General features: G+C 38.5%; 1 protein-coding gene across 2 annotated transcripts; it reads right to left on the bottom strand.

Moving 5' to 3' along the window:
- Window positions 1–312: 312 nt before the first annotated feature.
- LOC131681868 (RNA-binding protein 5-A-like) lies at window positions 313–14681 on the bottom strand. 2 transcript variants are annotated; one of them, XM_058962939.1, is made up of 12 exons: window positions 14466–14681; window positions 14181–14271; window positions 13866–14021; window positions 13749–13808; window positions 13526–13688; window positions 13402–13471; window positions 12950–13023; window positions 2678–2785; window positions 1990–2613; window positions 1715–1928; window positions 629–1653; window positions 313–555 (listed from the first exon to the last, which is right to left on the bottom strand). In XM_058962939.1, the coding sequence occupies exons 1-12, from the start codon at window positions 14470–14472 to the stop codon at window positions 424–426; spliced, it is 2724 nt and encodes a 907-aa protein (XP_058818922.1). In that variant the 5' UTR covers window positions 14473–14681; the 3' UTR covers window positions 313–423. The 2 variants fall into 2 exon arrangements, with proteins under 2 accessions (XP_058818922.1, XP_058818923.1); XM_058962940.1 differs by lacking the exon at window positions 14181–14271 and having other exon boundaries at window positions 14466–14680.
- Window positions 14682–16243: the final 1562 nt, after the last annotated feature.

Here is a 16243-nt window from a genome sequence, read left to right as displayed (position 1 = left end):
CACGATCGTTGCTGTTGGTAACGCTAAGCACCTTATACGAGCCTAACATCGCCGCAGGCAGTTGTCATAGATACATTCGAACTGCGCATAAAATGTTGAGGTGAAATTTAACTGTCTACTGTAAGGTGAAATTGAATTGTTTACTGTCACTCGAAGTTTTTTTTCTAAAAAAATTACTATTGAGTTCAGATATGCTGTAAACCTACTAAAACTAGTATGGCTTTATTATGTTTACAGCACTGCCAATACCATCAATTTAGGGAAGGGTTTCTTGATACCGGAATTTTCGGATAAATAACATCTGCTTAGCAATCAATTGCTGAAACTACAACCTATTAGGTACAACTTTAAATTGTATAACGTAATAATTAAAATTAAACACAAGCTATGCCGACTTCCCTAAGGGCAAGGCCAAGCATGTATTTAGTCTTTCACATCTACCTGCTCGTATCGCGATTTCATCATCTTCTTTATGTACGTTTTATAATCGTCCCCGGTATTGCCAAATTGTGACGCTTTGGTTCCCAAGCCGGCGTTTGCAACACGTGTTTCAGTCTGTGGCAACAAAGATTACACATTTGTCATATAACAAAACACAAAGCTTATCTCAATACAAAACAAATCTTACCTCAATAATATTGGTACGACCTTGATTGCTCCTGCCCAGACCCTGTCCTTCAGACCATCCCATCTTCTGCAGGAGTTTGTTACCCACATTGCTTTGACTGATTGGAACAGATGCTAGATTAGGAGTAAACGCTGCTTTTGTTTGCTTTTCCAGCTCCCGCTGAAAGCGTTCTTTGCTTTTGTTGACTGGTGGTGGATCCGCTTCGCCATACTTTAATCGGCGCTCTTTCGCACGATCCCTATAGGATCCTCCCTTGTTTGTCATACCACCCATTGCACCCGATCCCTTTTGCAGGTTGAACTTTTGCAAGTTCTCCTTGTGTAGTGAAGACATTTTTAAATGTTTGTTAAGTATTTCCTGTGACTGGAATGCACGTTTGCAGAGTAGGCAGGTGAGCTTTTCGAAATCTACATAATCCCGATCACTGAAACCTTCCTCGCCGTCGTCCGAATCGGAACCATATTGTGAAACCAGGTTGTTGTTAGCTTTACTCGTAGCAGCTTTTGCTTGTCCCATGAGAAAGTTTGACACAGCTTGCGTGGTTTGTTTCTTCTCCAGTAAAGAGAATCCAACGTCAGCGTAACCGCCAGTCGATTCCGCAGGTTTAACTACTATTTGACCTTGCGAAGAGTACAGTGTAGCTTCTTCAACTCTAGCGGGTGGCTGCAGTACACTGTAATCCTTTTTCTGGTTCAGCTGCTTTGCCCATTTCTCCATGTCTTTGACAATCTTTTTCGCCACTTTAACCTTATCATGAGGCTGATCTTTCGATTTGGTTTTCTCAGTCTTATCTCCATTGGCAGCTGTCGTTGAAGTTGTAGCGGATTCCGTACTGGTGGTGGCGGTTGAGGTCGATGTGGACGGGGCTGCAACGTACGTGCTTTTTTCTGTGTCCCAATATAGATAGGAACAGGTTTCATTGTTGTAATAGTACTGAGAGTTGGAATCATAGTACAGGCCTGTCGATGGGTCATAGTAGAAACCGGATGTTTCATCGTACTGATATTGGGAGACGTCTGGTGCAGCTAGAAAATATTTTTTTGTTTAGTTTTTCTCTGGTGTAAGTTACCATGTTGTATGACTCACGATATGTTTTGCCATCCTTGCCATTTGGGATTTGTAATGGTTGAGGCGCGATAATTGCGGCTGGGGTAGATGGTGTGCTTGCCGTAGTAGTCGACGAAGAGTCGGATTTGTTCTTTGAGTTTTGTTTACGAGCCAAAGCGGACTGCGCGACGGCTGCACCAGAGTTTGCCGTTTCACCAAGTTGAGCTTCGCTTGGAAGGTTGACCATTTGCCCCTGTAAAAAGTGCATAACTAACTTATAAGGATAAAAATGATTACATCTTCTGCGCTCGTACCTGCGATATTTGCGTAACATAGTAGTTCGTGTAGAATTGCAGATAATGTTCATGCTCTGCCGGATTGGATGCATACACCGCTGCACTGTACTCTGCCAGGCGCGGTACATCCGCTAGCGTATATTGATAGTTAGTCGGGTAAGGCCCAATTGCAGGGTGAGATACCATGGATGTTGCTGGCTCTTGACAGTAATCGCCTTTGCTAGAAGATTTGTTGCTCGAGCCTTTGACGAGGTTCCGATTTTCGGTATCCACGCAGTACGTAATCAAAACCTCTCGGTTATCGATTTTTAGAATTGGAGCGATCGTTCTTAAAGCGTTGTACGTGTTCATTGAGTCGATCAAATTATCAAAATGCAAATAGCAAATGCCTCGTGATGTTTGGGTTAGCGGATCTCTGCAGACCATTATTTTGGAAATTTTTGACACTAGGTCTGGGACCTTCTCTTGCATAGCACAGAGAACACTTTCTTCGTTCGTAAGTACGTCCAAATTCCGAAGCATAATCTTCTTAGTTAGAATACTACTAATTTCATCGCTACCCTCACCACCCTTTTCACTCTCCTCGCGGGAAGCGAAACATTTGAAGCAATTTTCACGACGCTTGAAATTGAAAACTCCACACTGTTTACCGAAGAAAAACAAATTACAATTCCATTCAGTACAAAAAGTACGTTTAGCGATATACCTTTGCGCAATACCAGTCAGTTTGCGGTTTATCCTTCGCACGCATTTCGGCTGGTAGCGAGTAGGTGTACTGCATGACGGCACGATGGTCGTTGAATATCAGCATTCCCTGTAATGGCACACAAAACAGAACGAAATGTGTCGAATTAGATAAGGCTGAGCTGATGCGAACAAGCTAACTCTAAACGCTTGCTTCTCGCTGTTCCGATTGCGTGCGTTTGCAATTGCACGGTTTGCTTGAAGATTTGCTACTTCCTTGAAGTGGATTTGGATGTTCGGGTTTGAACGTGCAGAGTGAATAGGCAGATCGTTGACGGTGAGGTAGCATATTTGCCAGTTTACTGGAAATCCATTCGATCGTGATATGATGATGAATGTGGATACTTATAGAATTATTTACCACAACTATAACTGATTTAAAAAAAAAAAACTATCTCCAGGAAGCAACATTGCCCGGAGAGTCGTTACCGGCGAACTATCGAATCTGATGCCAGAACACACATTATAGACAGTGTCACTTGCGCTCAAACAAAAACAAGATAAGGTCAAAGAATTCATTGTATTGTTCCAAGCAATTGCAGTATTCTAGTCACGACACAGACAAGACATTAAAAACTCAATCGCATGGCAATCATTCAGTTTGTAGAGTATTATTCGTGTGATCTCTGTGAATCCGATTACGGAACTTTATATCATTCTTGCAGTGAGGCAACTGCGTATCCGGATTTTTACACCTCCACACATAGAAGAAACTATCTACAGGGAACTAACGCTTAAAGGTATGGTATTCTTCCTAACCAAGTGGGGTGAAGAGCTATAGGCTTTATTAATGGGGTCCGTTATTCCTTCGGGAGTGAAGAATCATATTCGGTTACCGTTTACATTTTCTCCATATAGCGCTGATGTTTGTGAAAGGGGGTGGCAATGCCGTCTTAAGACCACTCGGGGCCCCTGAGCACTATTTAACTAAGGGTTCGCGAAAACGCGGGCTTGATGTTGCCCATCTACAAAACGATGTCCAACCGTCCTGTAAATGGGCAGCATTGAGCCCAGAACCGGTCGATTAAAAGGTAATTTTAAATTCTTTTTTCGTTTGTAAGAATAATAATTGTTGTGCGCTCCTCCCGTGTGTTTTCGTGAGTGTAGCTCTTACGTTACCACAATTCGCCAGAGATTAGTAAACTGAGAGGTCTTTATCATTGAACAGGTGTAAATAGATGTATAGTAGCATAGGTGTAAATAGATGTAGGGTAAGGTGGGGCAAATCCGACCGTTGGGTGAACCCGACCCCCCTCTGTTACCGAAAATCAGAAGCATTACGCGAACTAATATCAATGTTGTCGTGTAGAGTATCGAAAATAATCATAATGGTGGCATGACAGCATTGTCTACATTGAGATGCTCAAACGACAAAAAGTGTGTTTTTACAACTTTTGATTTGACTTTTGTGCTTCATTGATTACAGGATCTGATTGTGAAAGTGATTGCATAAAAAATGAAAGTGGATTTAAATTCTTTGATTAAAGTCCTACAAAGTGCGTAGATGAATTTAGTTTAACCTTTTCCATATTTTTTTTTATTTCATCGTAATGAAAAATGACGCGGTGGGGCAAATCCGACCTCTGAATATTGGGGTAAATCCGACCGCTTTTTTGCTATGAAATTTTTTTGTATCAAATTGAAATATATTTTTATTGTTATTATTTATTATTTTTATGCAAAATGGTTCATAATTACAAACGAAAGACACAAAAACGTGATGATTATAGTATTCGTCGAGCAATTGCTCCGATTCAAATGGGAATATCATTACGTGCTACTGCTCGTGATTTTAGCATTCCAAGATTGACATTGAACTCCATTTTCTTCATGTTACAATTCAACAACCCAACATTCATTGATTTATCATTGAAAAAGCATAAAATTTGGGTAATATCTGCACTAAATCAACCAAAAACATATTGGGTCGGGTTTACCCCACCATTTTTGAAAACAGCAAAAATGAACATTTTCGTAAAACGCTTGTAGGGGAACATGGGGAGGCTTGACCAAGCGCAAAATTCTATTTTTGGCTATGGTGTCTTCTATTCGATTCTTAAAATTTGTTCAAAAATATTTTTATACTCGTTTCGATCGCTTAAGGTAATTCTAAAAGTTTGGAATGAAAAATCCTTTCCTTACAGAAAATATTACGTGATTAATAAATTTGCATTAAATGATGTATTTTTTATCAAACTTTGTATGGACATATCTACTCGACTACTAAATACTATTAATGTACTAATATACCATCTTAATCTTTGTGAAGCAGTGAAATGATTTTACATAAACTGGAACATTGGAATAGTTACTACTAGAATTTGAATGACATTGAACGCAATATCTAATGTTGGGGAGACTTGACCAAGATTTTATGGGGAGACTAGACCAAGTGGCAATTAGCTGAAGAAAGATACAAAATTCCTGATATTTATAATGTTTTGGTATCTACTGTTAATGTTAATCACGCCATAAAAAAAAATCCCACCTCAAACATAAGTCTTTATATTTTAGTATTAGTAAACAAAGTTAACAATAGTAGGACTGATATCGTGATGTGTGAACATGCAATGCAAGGCAGTACAGTTAATCCTTCAAAAGAAATGCATTAAAAATTGAAATTTATCAAATGCAACCCTTTTATATTTTTTACTGCTACCCAAAGATCTCGACAATATGCAAAAAAATAATTACAGTATGTTTTATGTCATAATTTTTTGTTATGATTTTTCAAAATTCTCTTGGTCTCTTCATGCCTTGGTCAAGTCTCCCCGCAGTGGAGAGACTTGACCAAAAAAACGATCTCAGAAAAACTTTTGTAATTTTTCATAAATATAATTAAAAATTCTGCAAAAAATCATGAAGACGCACAATAACTTTGCACATAATATCTCAATGACTTTTGAGGGATTGAAGGCTTTTTTAGAGATTTATGCAGTTTTAGCTGAAAACCTGGTCAAGTCTCCCCATGTTCCCCTATCTCAAAATATTCCAAAGATCTGAATTTAATTCTATATATAGAAAGTTGCCCAGGAGTCTATCCTTTAATTTGGTATATAAGACGACTTGATCCGTTACAGCCAAAACCATTTACTAGGTCGGATTAGCCCCACCTTATCCTATTGATTGTTTTTAATAATACGGGTTTCACATGTTCAATCAGAACTTGTTAATTTGTTGAATATAATTACCAAATCTCGTTTAATATATTGACGAATGTCGCTATTCAAAAAAAAAATTAAAGCTTCACATATTCTTATAAAATAGGTACATAGATTGATTTCAAAGGTTGCGTTGCGTTGCGTTGCGAAGCACGGTGCTATTCGTAGATTGCATACTAACGATCATCATGTTGCCTATAGGTAGCTCAACTCATCTTGCTTGTGAGATAAATGATCGGGAATGAACTTTATCTCTTATGAGTTCAGTAAACCAATAGCATGAGAATCGTTATTGCCGGCCACGACCATCTTCACCGATACTTAGGATAGGGTAGGAAATGTTGATGTAATACCTACTTAAGGAAGGCCCCCGACTCAGCGACGCTTCCATAGGTATTACGGAGTGGGAAAAGACAGGTGTAGGTCTAGGATTCGCCACAAGCAGGCAATGCGACCACAAAATGAATGTTTTATGCGGTGGGATGGTTAATCTCCGAGTACACGTATACTCAAAGCAAAAAGATATTTAGTTATGATTTTTCTTGTATTTAAACTCTGGATAGCCGGCCATCGAGAGTGATTTAGTTTTTCCCTAAACTACAGCAATTTGAACTCCAAACAGCCGGCCGTAGGAGTATTGCTAAAAGCGCGAGCTAGTCTGATATCAATATTCGTTTGAGAATTGGATAGTAGGAACATAAGTCAAGAGTATTTTTAATATGCACTTTCAAATAAAGCCACAACTTAGTCTTTCCTCATATCGAGTCATATCCACCGCGGGCTGCACCTACCTCCAACCTCTAAGGCAAAGTTTCGCCGGACCACCGATCGCGATCTACTTTCAAATATCCAGTGTATGCACACATGTATGCATGCCTGCATACATACAAATGAAAATGTGTGTATGTATACATGCATACATGTATACATACACACACATATATTCGCACACACCTATGTGCACATATACATATACGCGTTTAACAGCGCCAGCTGAGGGGCCATCGCCCCAGCGCTATACAGAATTAAGGTCCTCTATCTATGCCCGATCCTGAAGAGCTATTAATTGTATAACGGCACGTGAACGATTTAACTACTGGTTATACTAACTATGTACTAGATAAGTGTAAAACATGAGATAGTTGAAAGAATTACAGTTCTGAATGGTGATATGGAGTATGGAATTTCTTTTAAGTTTAAGGGAATATACTCCACCCTCCCCGACATATTAAAAAAAACAAATTTTTCTCTGAAACGGGAAGGCAAAACGTACTAACAACTACAAAAACACCCCGGTCCTGAATAACAATCCTCAGTTGTACGCGAAATCGCGTTCTCCACTTCTTAAAAGAGCCGGGAAGTTGCCAATGCACAAATATATGCAACGCGGCACCACGAGCCGGCGCTCGCACCATCACCAAAAATGAACAATCAAATTATATATTATATTTATTATAAACAAGAGCAAAATAAGCTTCCTTCTTCGAAAAATCGTTCTCAACCGCACCTAAAAACACTTACAACCAAAACCTTCCAAAAAGATGGCTAAGGCTCAAGTTAGCTCAAGGCTTGGTGGCAAGCGTAAGAAAAATCGTGCTCAGCTCCGCCACCAGACTATCCACCCAAACCCCCCCAAAACTCCAAAAGAAGAACACCAGCCGATCCACCAGACCACCACGACTCAACTCATGCAATATACCTGCTGGAAAAATTACCGGCTCAGCCAAATGGTGCCTCTGAAAAAGTGGCCGCGGTTTCTTCATTGCGCAGTTGTGTTGCGTACCCCAGCACGGTGTGGTAGTGTGACAAAAAATCACAGCCACCCCCTCAAAAACACCACCCAGCGAAACCGATAGTCACTCCAGCAGCCATCCCGCATGACCCGAATCGCCGCGATCCAACAAACCGGCCGATACTCCTCCTCCAGAGTCCCGAAAAGGTTCAAATGGACAATCCGGCGGCAAAGCCGAACACAACCCCTGCCACCCAAACCACCCTGCGTTCAAATCTAACACATGCTCAAAAAGGTAACTTGAACCTTAAACACTAGACAAACCAAGGAGCTTTTAAACGAAAAAAGGGAACGCTTGAGCAGCCGATTAGGCATCCATGATACTAGCCCTGAAGATGTGGTTTCGAGAGAAACGCAATTATTTTCCTATTCCAATCCGGTGAAGCAAAGCGCCGTACTACCTCAACCATAGGACCCACAATCGAAAGATTGCGCACCGACCCGCCTCAACATCTCCGCCACAAACCCAATACATGGACCAATAAATTTTGCATGAGAAATGGGAGTGTCCATGTACGGTATCGAATCGGACTGGATAGAAGCGGAGCGGAACCGGACTGGAGCTAACTTATTATAGTAAATTGCACCCGACAAGGTTACAGGTAGAAAAAGCAGACTTTCCTGAGACATGCGAAATAAACAAGCCTCTCTCGTTCTGAGGGCGAAATACAAATACGCACAAAATATAAAAACCCTGTTCCCGTTTCGGTTGGTGGAATGCAACGAACATTCCGCTAGCAAACCAATCCAACACTACTGTGTCCCAAAGACACACACAGATTATACAAACTAGAAGGACCTCACCCGTTTTCAGGAACTGGAACAGGAGGCATTCGAATGAACATATTGTAATGTTGTTCTTTTCAAATTAATAGGACTGAGATGAAAAATCGTGGAACGTTATACAAGACAAAGACGGCACTCATATTCACGTATGAACGATCAAAACCGAGCCGCCACAAGGAAACGCAGCACGGTGTATGCTCAACGCCAGCTCAAACAAAGCAACGGGCCGCTGCTGTCAAATAGCCTGCAGAATATTCTCTTGTTACGAAACTGAGAACACACGCACACAGTCACTATACTGCTACATCACTTTCTCGCTTATTCCTTTTTCAAAACATGGTTGTCGAAAAACTTTAATCCGCAGAGCACTGAAAACGATCAATTTCACTAAAAAAAAGCCTGTGTTTATATTTTTTCACTTCGCAGCACAATGGTCTTCTGTTCCCATCACTTTTCGAACAAATTATAGGCACTATGAACCCAAATTTCCGCCGAAATTACACACAAATCACGGAGCGTACGGAAGAACTTGCAAACGCGAGCAATCGCTTCTATCCATCCTCTATGGTTGCTGTGGGCAATGGTTGATCGGTACATAGATTGATTTCAAAGGTGGCGAGATTCGGCGAAGTAGAATAGGTGTAAACTTGAACGTTCTTTGAAAGAGAATATGTGATTTTCTCCGAAGTTGGATGTCGATTCTGACCAGTTTTATCACATCATGAATGTTGCATGAATGTTCTTAGGGCCGATTTCTTTACCCTCGCTTAGCGCTTAAGCCAGGTTTAAACCTTCTGATGAACCTGGTTTAAAAGTTAAGCGAGGGTAAAGAAATGGGGTCACAATCTAGAATTTTTTAACAAATCTATACAGGACAATGTTATTACGTAGAGTAGAGTGGGGTAAAGAAGATCAGTTTTCTTGAGCGAGCTCGTGCGATGGTATTTTCGCACTAATTTTGAAAAACAAGCACTCAATAATGGTTTTATGCCTGGCTAAATATCAATGCGGTAAAATGTAAATTTCAAATGAAAATATTCGCTTCAAGTGAAACTGCCAGTCATTCACTGTAAGCATACCACCACTATATCAGTTGACTTTTGCTGCCGAAAGTTTATTTTCCCATATAAAATCCCAAGTAAACTATAAACAGTGGGCGCAAAAATATAGTTGCAGGGATCAAGCTAGGAATTTGCACAGATGTTCTAGGATCCAAATGGTACCCAAAAAGTTGCTCGGAGCTGGAATCTATTTTTTGTCCTACCCTAATGTATGTATCATGTTGATGTCCGCATTTTTTCAAAAACAAAAATATCCAAAAAACCCAAGAAAAAATCCAGTTGACATTTTTTTACATTGATTAAATGTACTGCACTGAGGACGAAAGACAATATGTTTTCGTGGAACAACACGAGAAAGATAGAAAATAACTAACCCCTACGTTGAAGAACAGCTCATGTAAGAAAGAATGGTGCATTTTCTGCCTTCATATTGATTATCTTCCATTTTATTTCGATCAATTGTTATTTTTGAAAACTCGTAGCTAGTAACCGTCTTCGACAAAGTTGCTAAAGAAGGTTTGAACTATAGTTTTATAAAACTGGGTTTTCACATTGTGTTAAATAGCGATCTTTATTAACGTAAATGCAAAATAATTGATTTCCCCATATAAAATCCCATACAAACTTTGAACGCAATGCGAAAACCCGGGAAGCAACCGACCGCTCCCAATCTTTGAACATGCATTTATGACCACAAAAGGAACTCAAACAGTGCTGGGGGGATCAAGGAGCCGATTTTTTTTCTTCTTATGTAACGTCATGTTGAAAAGTTTATTTCGATTTGACAATTTGCCGACAAATTCCTCTAAAATCGCCGTCGTTTCTAATCATTTCGTTTTACCTTTTTAATTTTAATGGCTATAAGACTCTCTTTTTATGTTGTAACGACGTGCACTTGGTAAGGGACTTGAAGGTGTGAAGTATTTTTAAAATGAAGAGCCGTACTGCCCAAGGGAGAGTAAGGAGGTGAAGGGTGAAAAATTAGAATAGCTGGTTTAGGGTCTTAAATGTCGTTACACAAAAGAAGGTAATGATTCCAAAAACCTCAATTTAGTCAAACAAGAAAATTGTTTAAGGCGATGTAATCCGGAAGTAGATTGAAAAATGAACAAGTGGAATAGCGAAAATGAAAACCCGTAAAAATCCGCTCCATTGGCACAATTTGAAGTTAGCCTTTAACGATTCCTAGCGTACTAGCACAATAATGCAAAGTAGCTTTAATGCAATGAGAGCAATTGTGAATAAGGTAGTGAAAGCTCTCAGATAACTCAAATAACTGCAACGCATGAGTGCCAATATTTCGAAGGTCATATCTAGCTACACTCTGGCTCAACGGTTCATGATCTATCTCTAATTTGTTTAAACAATGAATACAAAGTGTATTATTCGTATCGATTCGTATGAATGCATCTACCAGCTTAGTCATCTCATTGACGCAGTGATGACTTTCGAGTATGAAGTGTATTCGACAATATTCCTTCCCGTCGTTGACCTTTGATTTTTTTTTTGGCGCTAAGTTATCAAGACACATAGTTACACTGTCCTATGATGTTTTTTCATAGCCCCGCAACTGAGTTTTTTATGTCAGATTATACATAGGGGAAGCCGGGGTTAAGACCGTGGGGTTTATTCAGGCCCCTCGAATTTGTGACTTTCGTACATATTCATGGAACCGCTATTCTAATTTTGACAGCTGAATCTCATTCTTCAGTGTTTCATTTTTTGCCATCCTCAAAATAAAATCATTTTAATGGTTAAAAGCGTGATTAAAGTAACAAATAAAAGTGAAAAAATAAGAGATATGTATTGGAAAACTTGAGGCTCTTATTTCATAAAGTGATTTTTGTTATTTTGAAGACGCTCACCAGTTTTGTGCGTGCAGGGCTATTAAGACCGCCAATTCCATCGAACACTGTTTAGCGTTTTTGCGTTCTGTGCACACGATTGCCAGCAAACAGCAAAGAAAATACATGATCCGCCATTCGACAGCTGTGACTAACCAGATCGCTTTTGAACGCAATTTATTTTGTTTTGCTTCTTAATGAGTTTCTACAGGTAAACATAATGTCATTGTAATAAAATTAAGAAAATGACGGTTTGTATTGCCCCGCTGAGAGGTCCGAGTTACCCTTACATTATAAAAGGATGGAAAGATGTAGAGACGACATTTTTCAAAGTTGTTAGTATGAAAACGTTAAATTTTGACCGATAGATTCTTTCACATTTAACTACCTAAAAATGGTGAATTGCTTAGGTAGGTCCAAGTAGCCCCGGGTTCCCCTACAATTTTGCCTTCATCATTAGTTATATAATAGAATGTTAGGAACTCGAACATATGACATTTGGCTTAGTACACCACGTCTTACCCTCTTAAACACCAGTTTAGGGTTTTCGCCACTTTTTCACACAATTTTGCATAACTTTTTTTTAAAACTCCTACCACGCTTGAAATTTACAATTTTGCACATTGGATCATTTGAAGTATCAAAATATTAGGAAATGACTTGGGAAACAGTAAAACGTGTGCAGTATTTGTAAGAAACTAACGATCCATTAAGCATCAAACGGAATGCTACGTCAGGTCCAATTTGAAAAATTTCAACAGCGGTTCACTTTCTACAGAACAGGACTCAATCCTTGGTTAGCAAAATTTTCAAACTAAGGCTTTGGCGTTCCGTTAGTGACGATGGAATATTCTGTGCGACATTTTCTATTGAAAGTTTTTAATAGGTCCTAACAGTGAGAGTCTTTCTTCAACCACTTTTCCAAAATATTATGCGAAGAGTAAATATTGAAACGACCGAATAATAAACATAAACGAAAAAAAAAGAATCTCATTGTTACTTGCGACCCAATCTAAATTTTCTGCAGCTTTAGTCTTTTGAAGATACGCATACATTTAGCATCAAACGATTTTTTAAATCATTAAGAACAGCTCTTTTTTTCTGTAGTACCTTTCGATCAAGAAAATGTAGTTTTTTCTAGAAAACCTTACAGATCAATAGAAATTTACAATCTAAATAAGTTTTCTCGAAGCTTGGTCATTATTGAATGTTTGGTGCAACTTCTTACGATTTCGATTCAAAAATCTGAGTTGGATCAGATGTGATTTAAGTGATTGGAGCAGTTTCGATGAGCGCGATCAAAGTTAAAAGTTAGATTATCACAAGACCCTCTTAAATCCAACGTTAACAGATTATAAAGTCTCGCAGTGGTATTCACTTGTAAAAAATGATGGAAGCATTAATTGCCTATGAAATTGAAAAGGGATTCTAACTATGTTTTCAGAAGACTATAATTAAGTGGCAAAATTTCATTACCACCACATCGATAAGTTTTTCCAAGTAAACTGACATTGGCTCACCGTAACGTTCATTCACGTTGCCATACGCATTAGACACTCATTGACTTTACTCTGTAGGACGTGGCGATACCTGTTTGTAGCAAATCCAGCGAGTTGCTTCCTCTTCCGTGCGGAACTCGACAAATGCGAAACCTCTCGATGCACCTAAATCACGATCGGGTCGGGTGGAGAGAAGAAAGAGCAAAACACAAACGATATCAATTTTACGACTCTCAGTGGGTTTTGGGCACTGAAGTTTTGTTTTTTTTACAATCAATTCACTGTACGGATTCGATGGCCGATGTGAAACTTGGTTTTGCTTTGACATTTTAAGTGCCAAAAGAAACACTCGGGCATTCTCATTTTATACGCATTAGTTTCATTTTTTCTCCTGGCTGCTAGTTTCTCCTTTCGTTGGTGTACCATTTTCTAACCGATTGTAGAAAATGTTATACCATACCTCGTCGCCATACCGTCTACTTACCAAATTTATCCGAAAATAAAATACAAAATAAAGTAATTGCAAAGACATATTATCATTACCTGTTCTCTTTCTCCGGATCAGTCGTACGTGCAAAGCTTGCAGTCCGCATTGGATAAGGTCACTGTTGATCTGTTTAAAAATATGTCACTTTATATCGCAGATATAATTATGTAAACTACTCACATCTGCCTCAGTAATATGAGCAGCCAGCCCTCGAACGATAATTTTGTTGTTGGGCTTTTGCTGGTAAAAGAACTCCTGATTATCGCCACTGTCATAATTGTCATCGAAAACATTCACGTTCTGGTTAGGGGAATAGTTTCGTTTCATCTGTTTGTCGCGGTCTCTGTTGGAATAAACGTTTTAACCAACGTGTACATCACTATTAATAGTTGGTATATCTTACCTGCGATCCCTATCCCGTGAACGACGATCTCGATCACGACTTCGGTGACGATACCGATCTCTGAAAAAAAAGGCTTGGCATAGAATGTCAACATTAACTGAACCTGGCCGGAGTTACCTGTTATCGTAAGAGTTATCACCATAATCCTGGTCGATTAAGTCCCGGTAAAGATCTCTCTCTGGACTCCTCCGACAGTTGTTGCTAATATAACGTTCTCGGCTGTAGGATCTGGACCTACTGCGACTGAATCGACTGCTTCGATAGTGACGTTCCCTAAAAGCAAAATATGTACAATCAGTATACAAAAACTAAATTCTCCAGCTCTCGAGCTTTCTGGTTAGAGCCTTCCGAGAGAAGAGCTCAGTATCTTCAACGATCTTGTTGTCGTCGTATGCAGAACTTCAAACTACGCTTATGCCGCTGAATAATTACTTTGAGCGTCCACGGTTGCCTCGGTCTCGATCATCCCGGTGGTTGCGATTCCTATAGTAGCCAGAAGTGTCACTCTCTGGACTCGGTGAGACTATAAACAATCACATTGCAAATCAGCATTAAGTAAATTTCAAACAAAAGGTTCATCATAGCTCTCGAAATACAATACAGAATATTGATGATCATTTCTATTCCCACTTAAAATTCAGGCCAAAAAACAAGTTTTTATCCCAACAAAAAAATCCAACATTGATGTTAAAATTTCAGCAAAGATGGCAGACTTACAATCCATGGTTGAAAACGTTGCGGCGTCTAAGTAGGAATAACTTCACTTGTCTGATTATTTCACAGCTCACTGTTTCACAATGAATTTTGTTAAATTTATTTATCTACTGAGGGCAAACCTAAATAATTGGTAATTATACTTTATTTTTCCTCAAGAAAATACTTGCAAGAGCTTCTTCGACACTTCCCCAGAACAGAGTGAAAAAATATGGCGTATCACGATGCGCACGATGAGTGATGACAAAATGCACAGAAATTAAAAGGTGGGAACATTAAAATTTGTTTAGAGTGCACCAAAGATTAACTCAAGATAGTGTTCCCAGTAAACGAAATGTCGCACAGGCACACTGCAAATAATCTACACATATTTTCAAAGAGATTTCACACATAAGTTTCAAGCCACACTGAGAATTCAAGAACTTTCCCTTTGCCCTTTAATAGAATTACACTTATAATTTAAGCGTGCCGCGCTATGATATGATTGACTGTCATCATATTTAAATTTTAAGTGTCAGGGTATTAAATCATAAATGTTTTGCCCATGGAATCCATGGTTTTGACAAATTCGGCAACATTAAGTGTTATCACAATTAAATTTTAAAAGTCAACGTACTGAATCAGAAACTAGGGGCAGATCACTTGTGATGCATTTTTAAAAATCAGCGAAATTAAATGCATTTATTTCCATCAAAATAGAAATTCATAACGTATTTTGCGTTGCGTGTAAGACGTCAAAATCCTACAGAAAAACTAGCTCTACATTTAACAAAACGTCGAACAAAGTGGATCAGCGTAGGACGTTTGTTAAACAAACTTTTCTGCGAGGGAGTGCAAAGCTGATGCAAAAATGGAAATTAAATGCATTTTTTCTAATTTGATGCAAATTTGTTACACATTCTTAGAGTGATCTGCCCCTAGATCAGAAATGTTTTGCTCAGCACTATAAATAAGGTACACTTTTTTTCGAAGAGATTCGACACATAAGTTTTAAGTTTAAAATCACACTGAAGACTCAATAATTTATTTTTTGATCTTTAACAAAATAGTACACTTAAAATATAAGTGTGCCACCCGATGGCTTGTGCGACTGTCATCACAATTAAATTTTAAGTGTCGGCATATTAAATCATAAATGTTGTGCCCATGAAAACCACGTTTTTGACAACTTTGGAAACATTAAGTGTGAAGTCCTTTATAATTTCACTGTTCCACAATCAGTCTCAAAACATGCGGAAATACCTAATTGTAAGTTTTATAAACATATTTGGAAGATTTTGGATGGTAAGTAAATGCTGAAAATGTTTGCTTGCATTATTTATATATAAGCTTGTATTTGCAGGAAACGAAATCGATGGTCCATGACTTAACAGAAGATGATTTTTTAACTTGGAGGAAGCGACGAGTTAGGTGTTAATAATATTTGTTAATTGTAGTATATGTAAGATTAGTATAATATTGACATACGCATTCTTTCTTTTTTTTACAAATTGTATTTAGTTAAATTCAAATAAAAAAATATTTAATGAACCAAAGAAAATCTTTAAATCATTTAAATACCTATGTTCTCCCATTTAAAAATCAACATATTTTTGCATGACTTTTATAGGAAATAAGATAATATTCAAGTTGATGCAAACTTAAATCAAAGACAATGATTGTCGTTGTTTAGAACATTCGATGTGTAGGGTTACTGCTCCCTAATTCATCTTAACTCCTCTTCATCCCACCCATTTGAACATATTAGTTAGAGCAGTATTTGCTATCTCTATTCAACGCAT

The sequence above is a fragment of the Topomyia yanbarensis genome, chromosome 2, assembly GCF_030247195.1.
Source record: "Topomyia yanbarensis strain Yona2022 chromosome 2, ASM3024719v1, whole genome shotgun sequence".
NCBI classification, from domain to species: Eukaryota; Metazoa; Arthropoda; class Insecta; order Diptera; family Culicidae; genus Topomyia; species Topomyia yanbarensis.
Note: the sequence above shows the minus strand (reverse complement) of the source record. Positions and strands in the feature narration are given on the sequence as shown.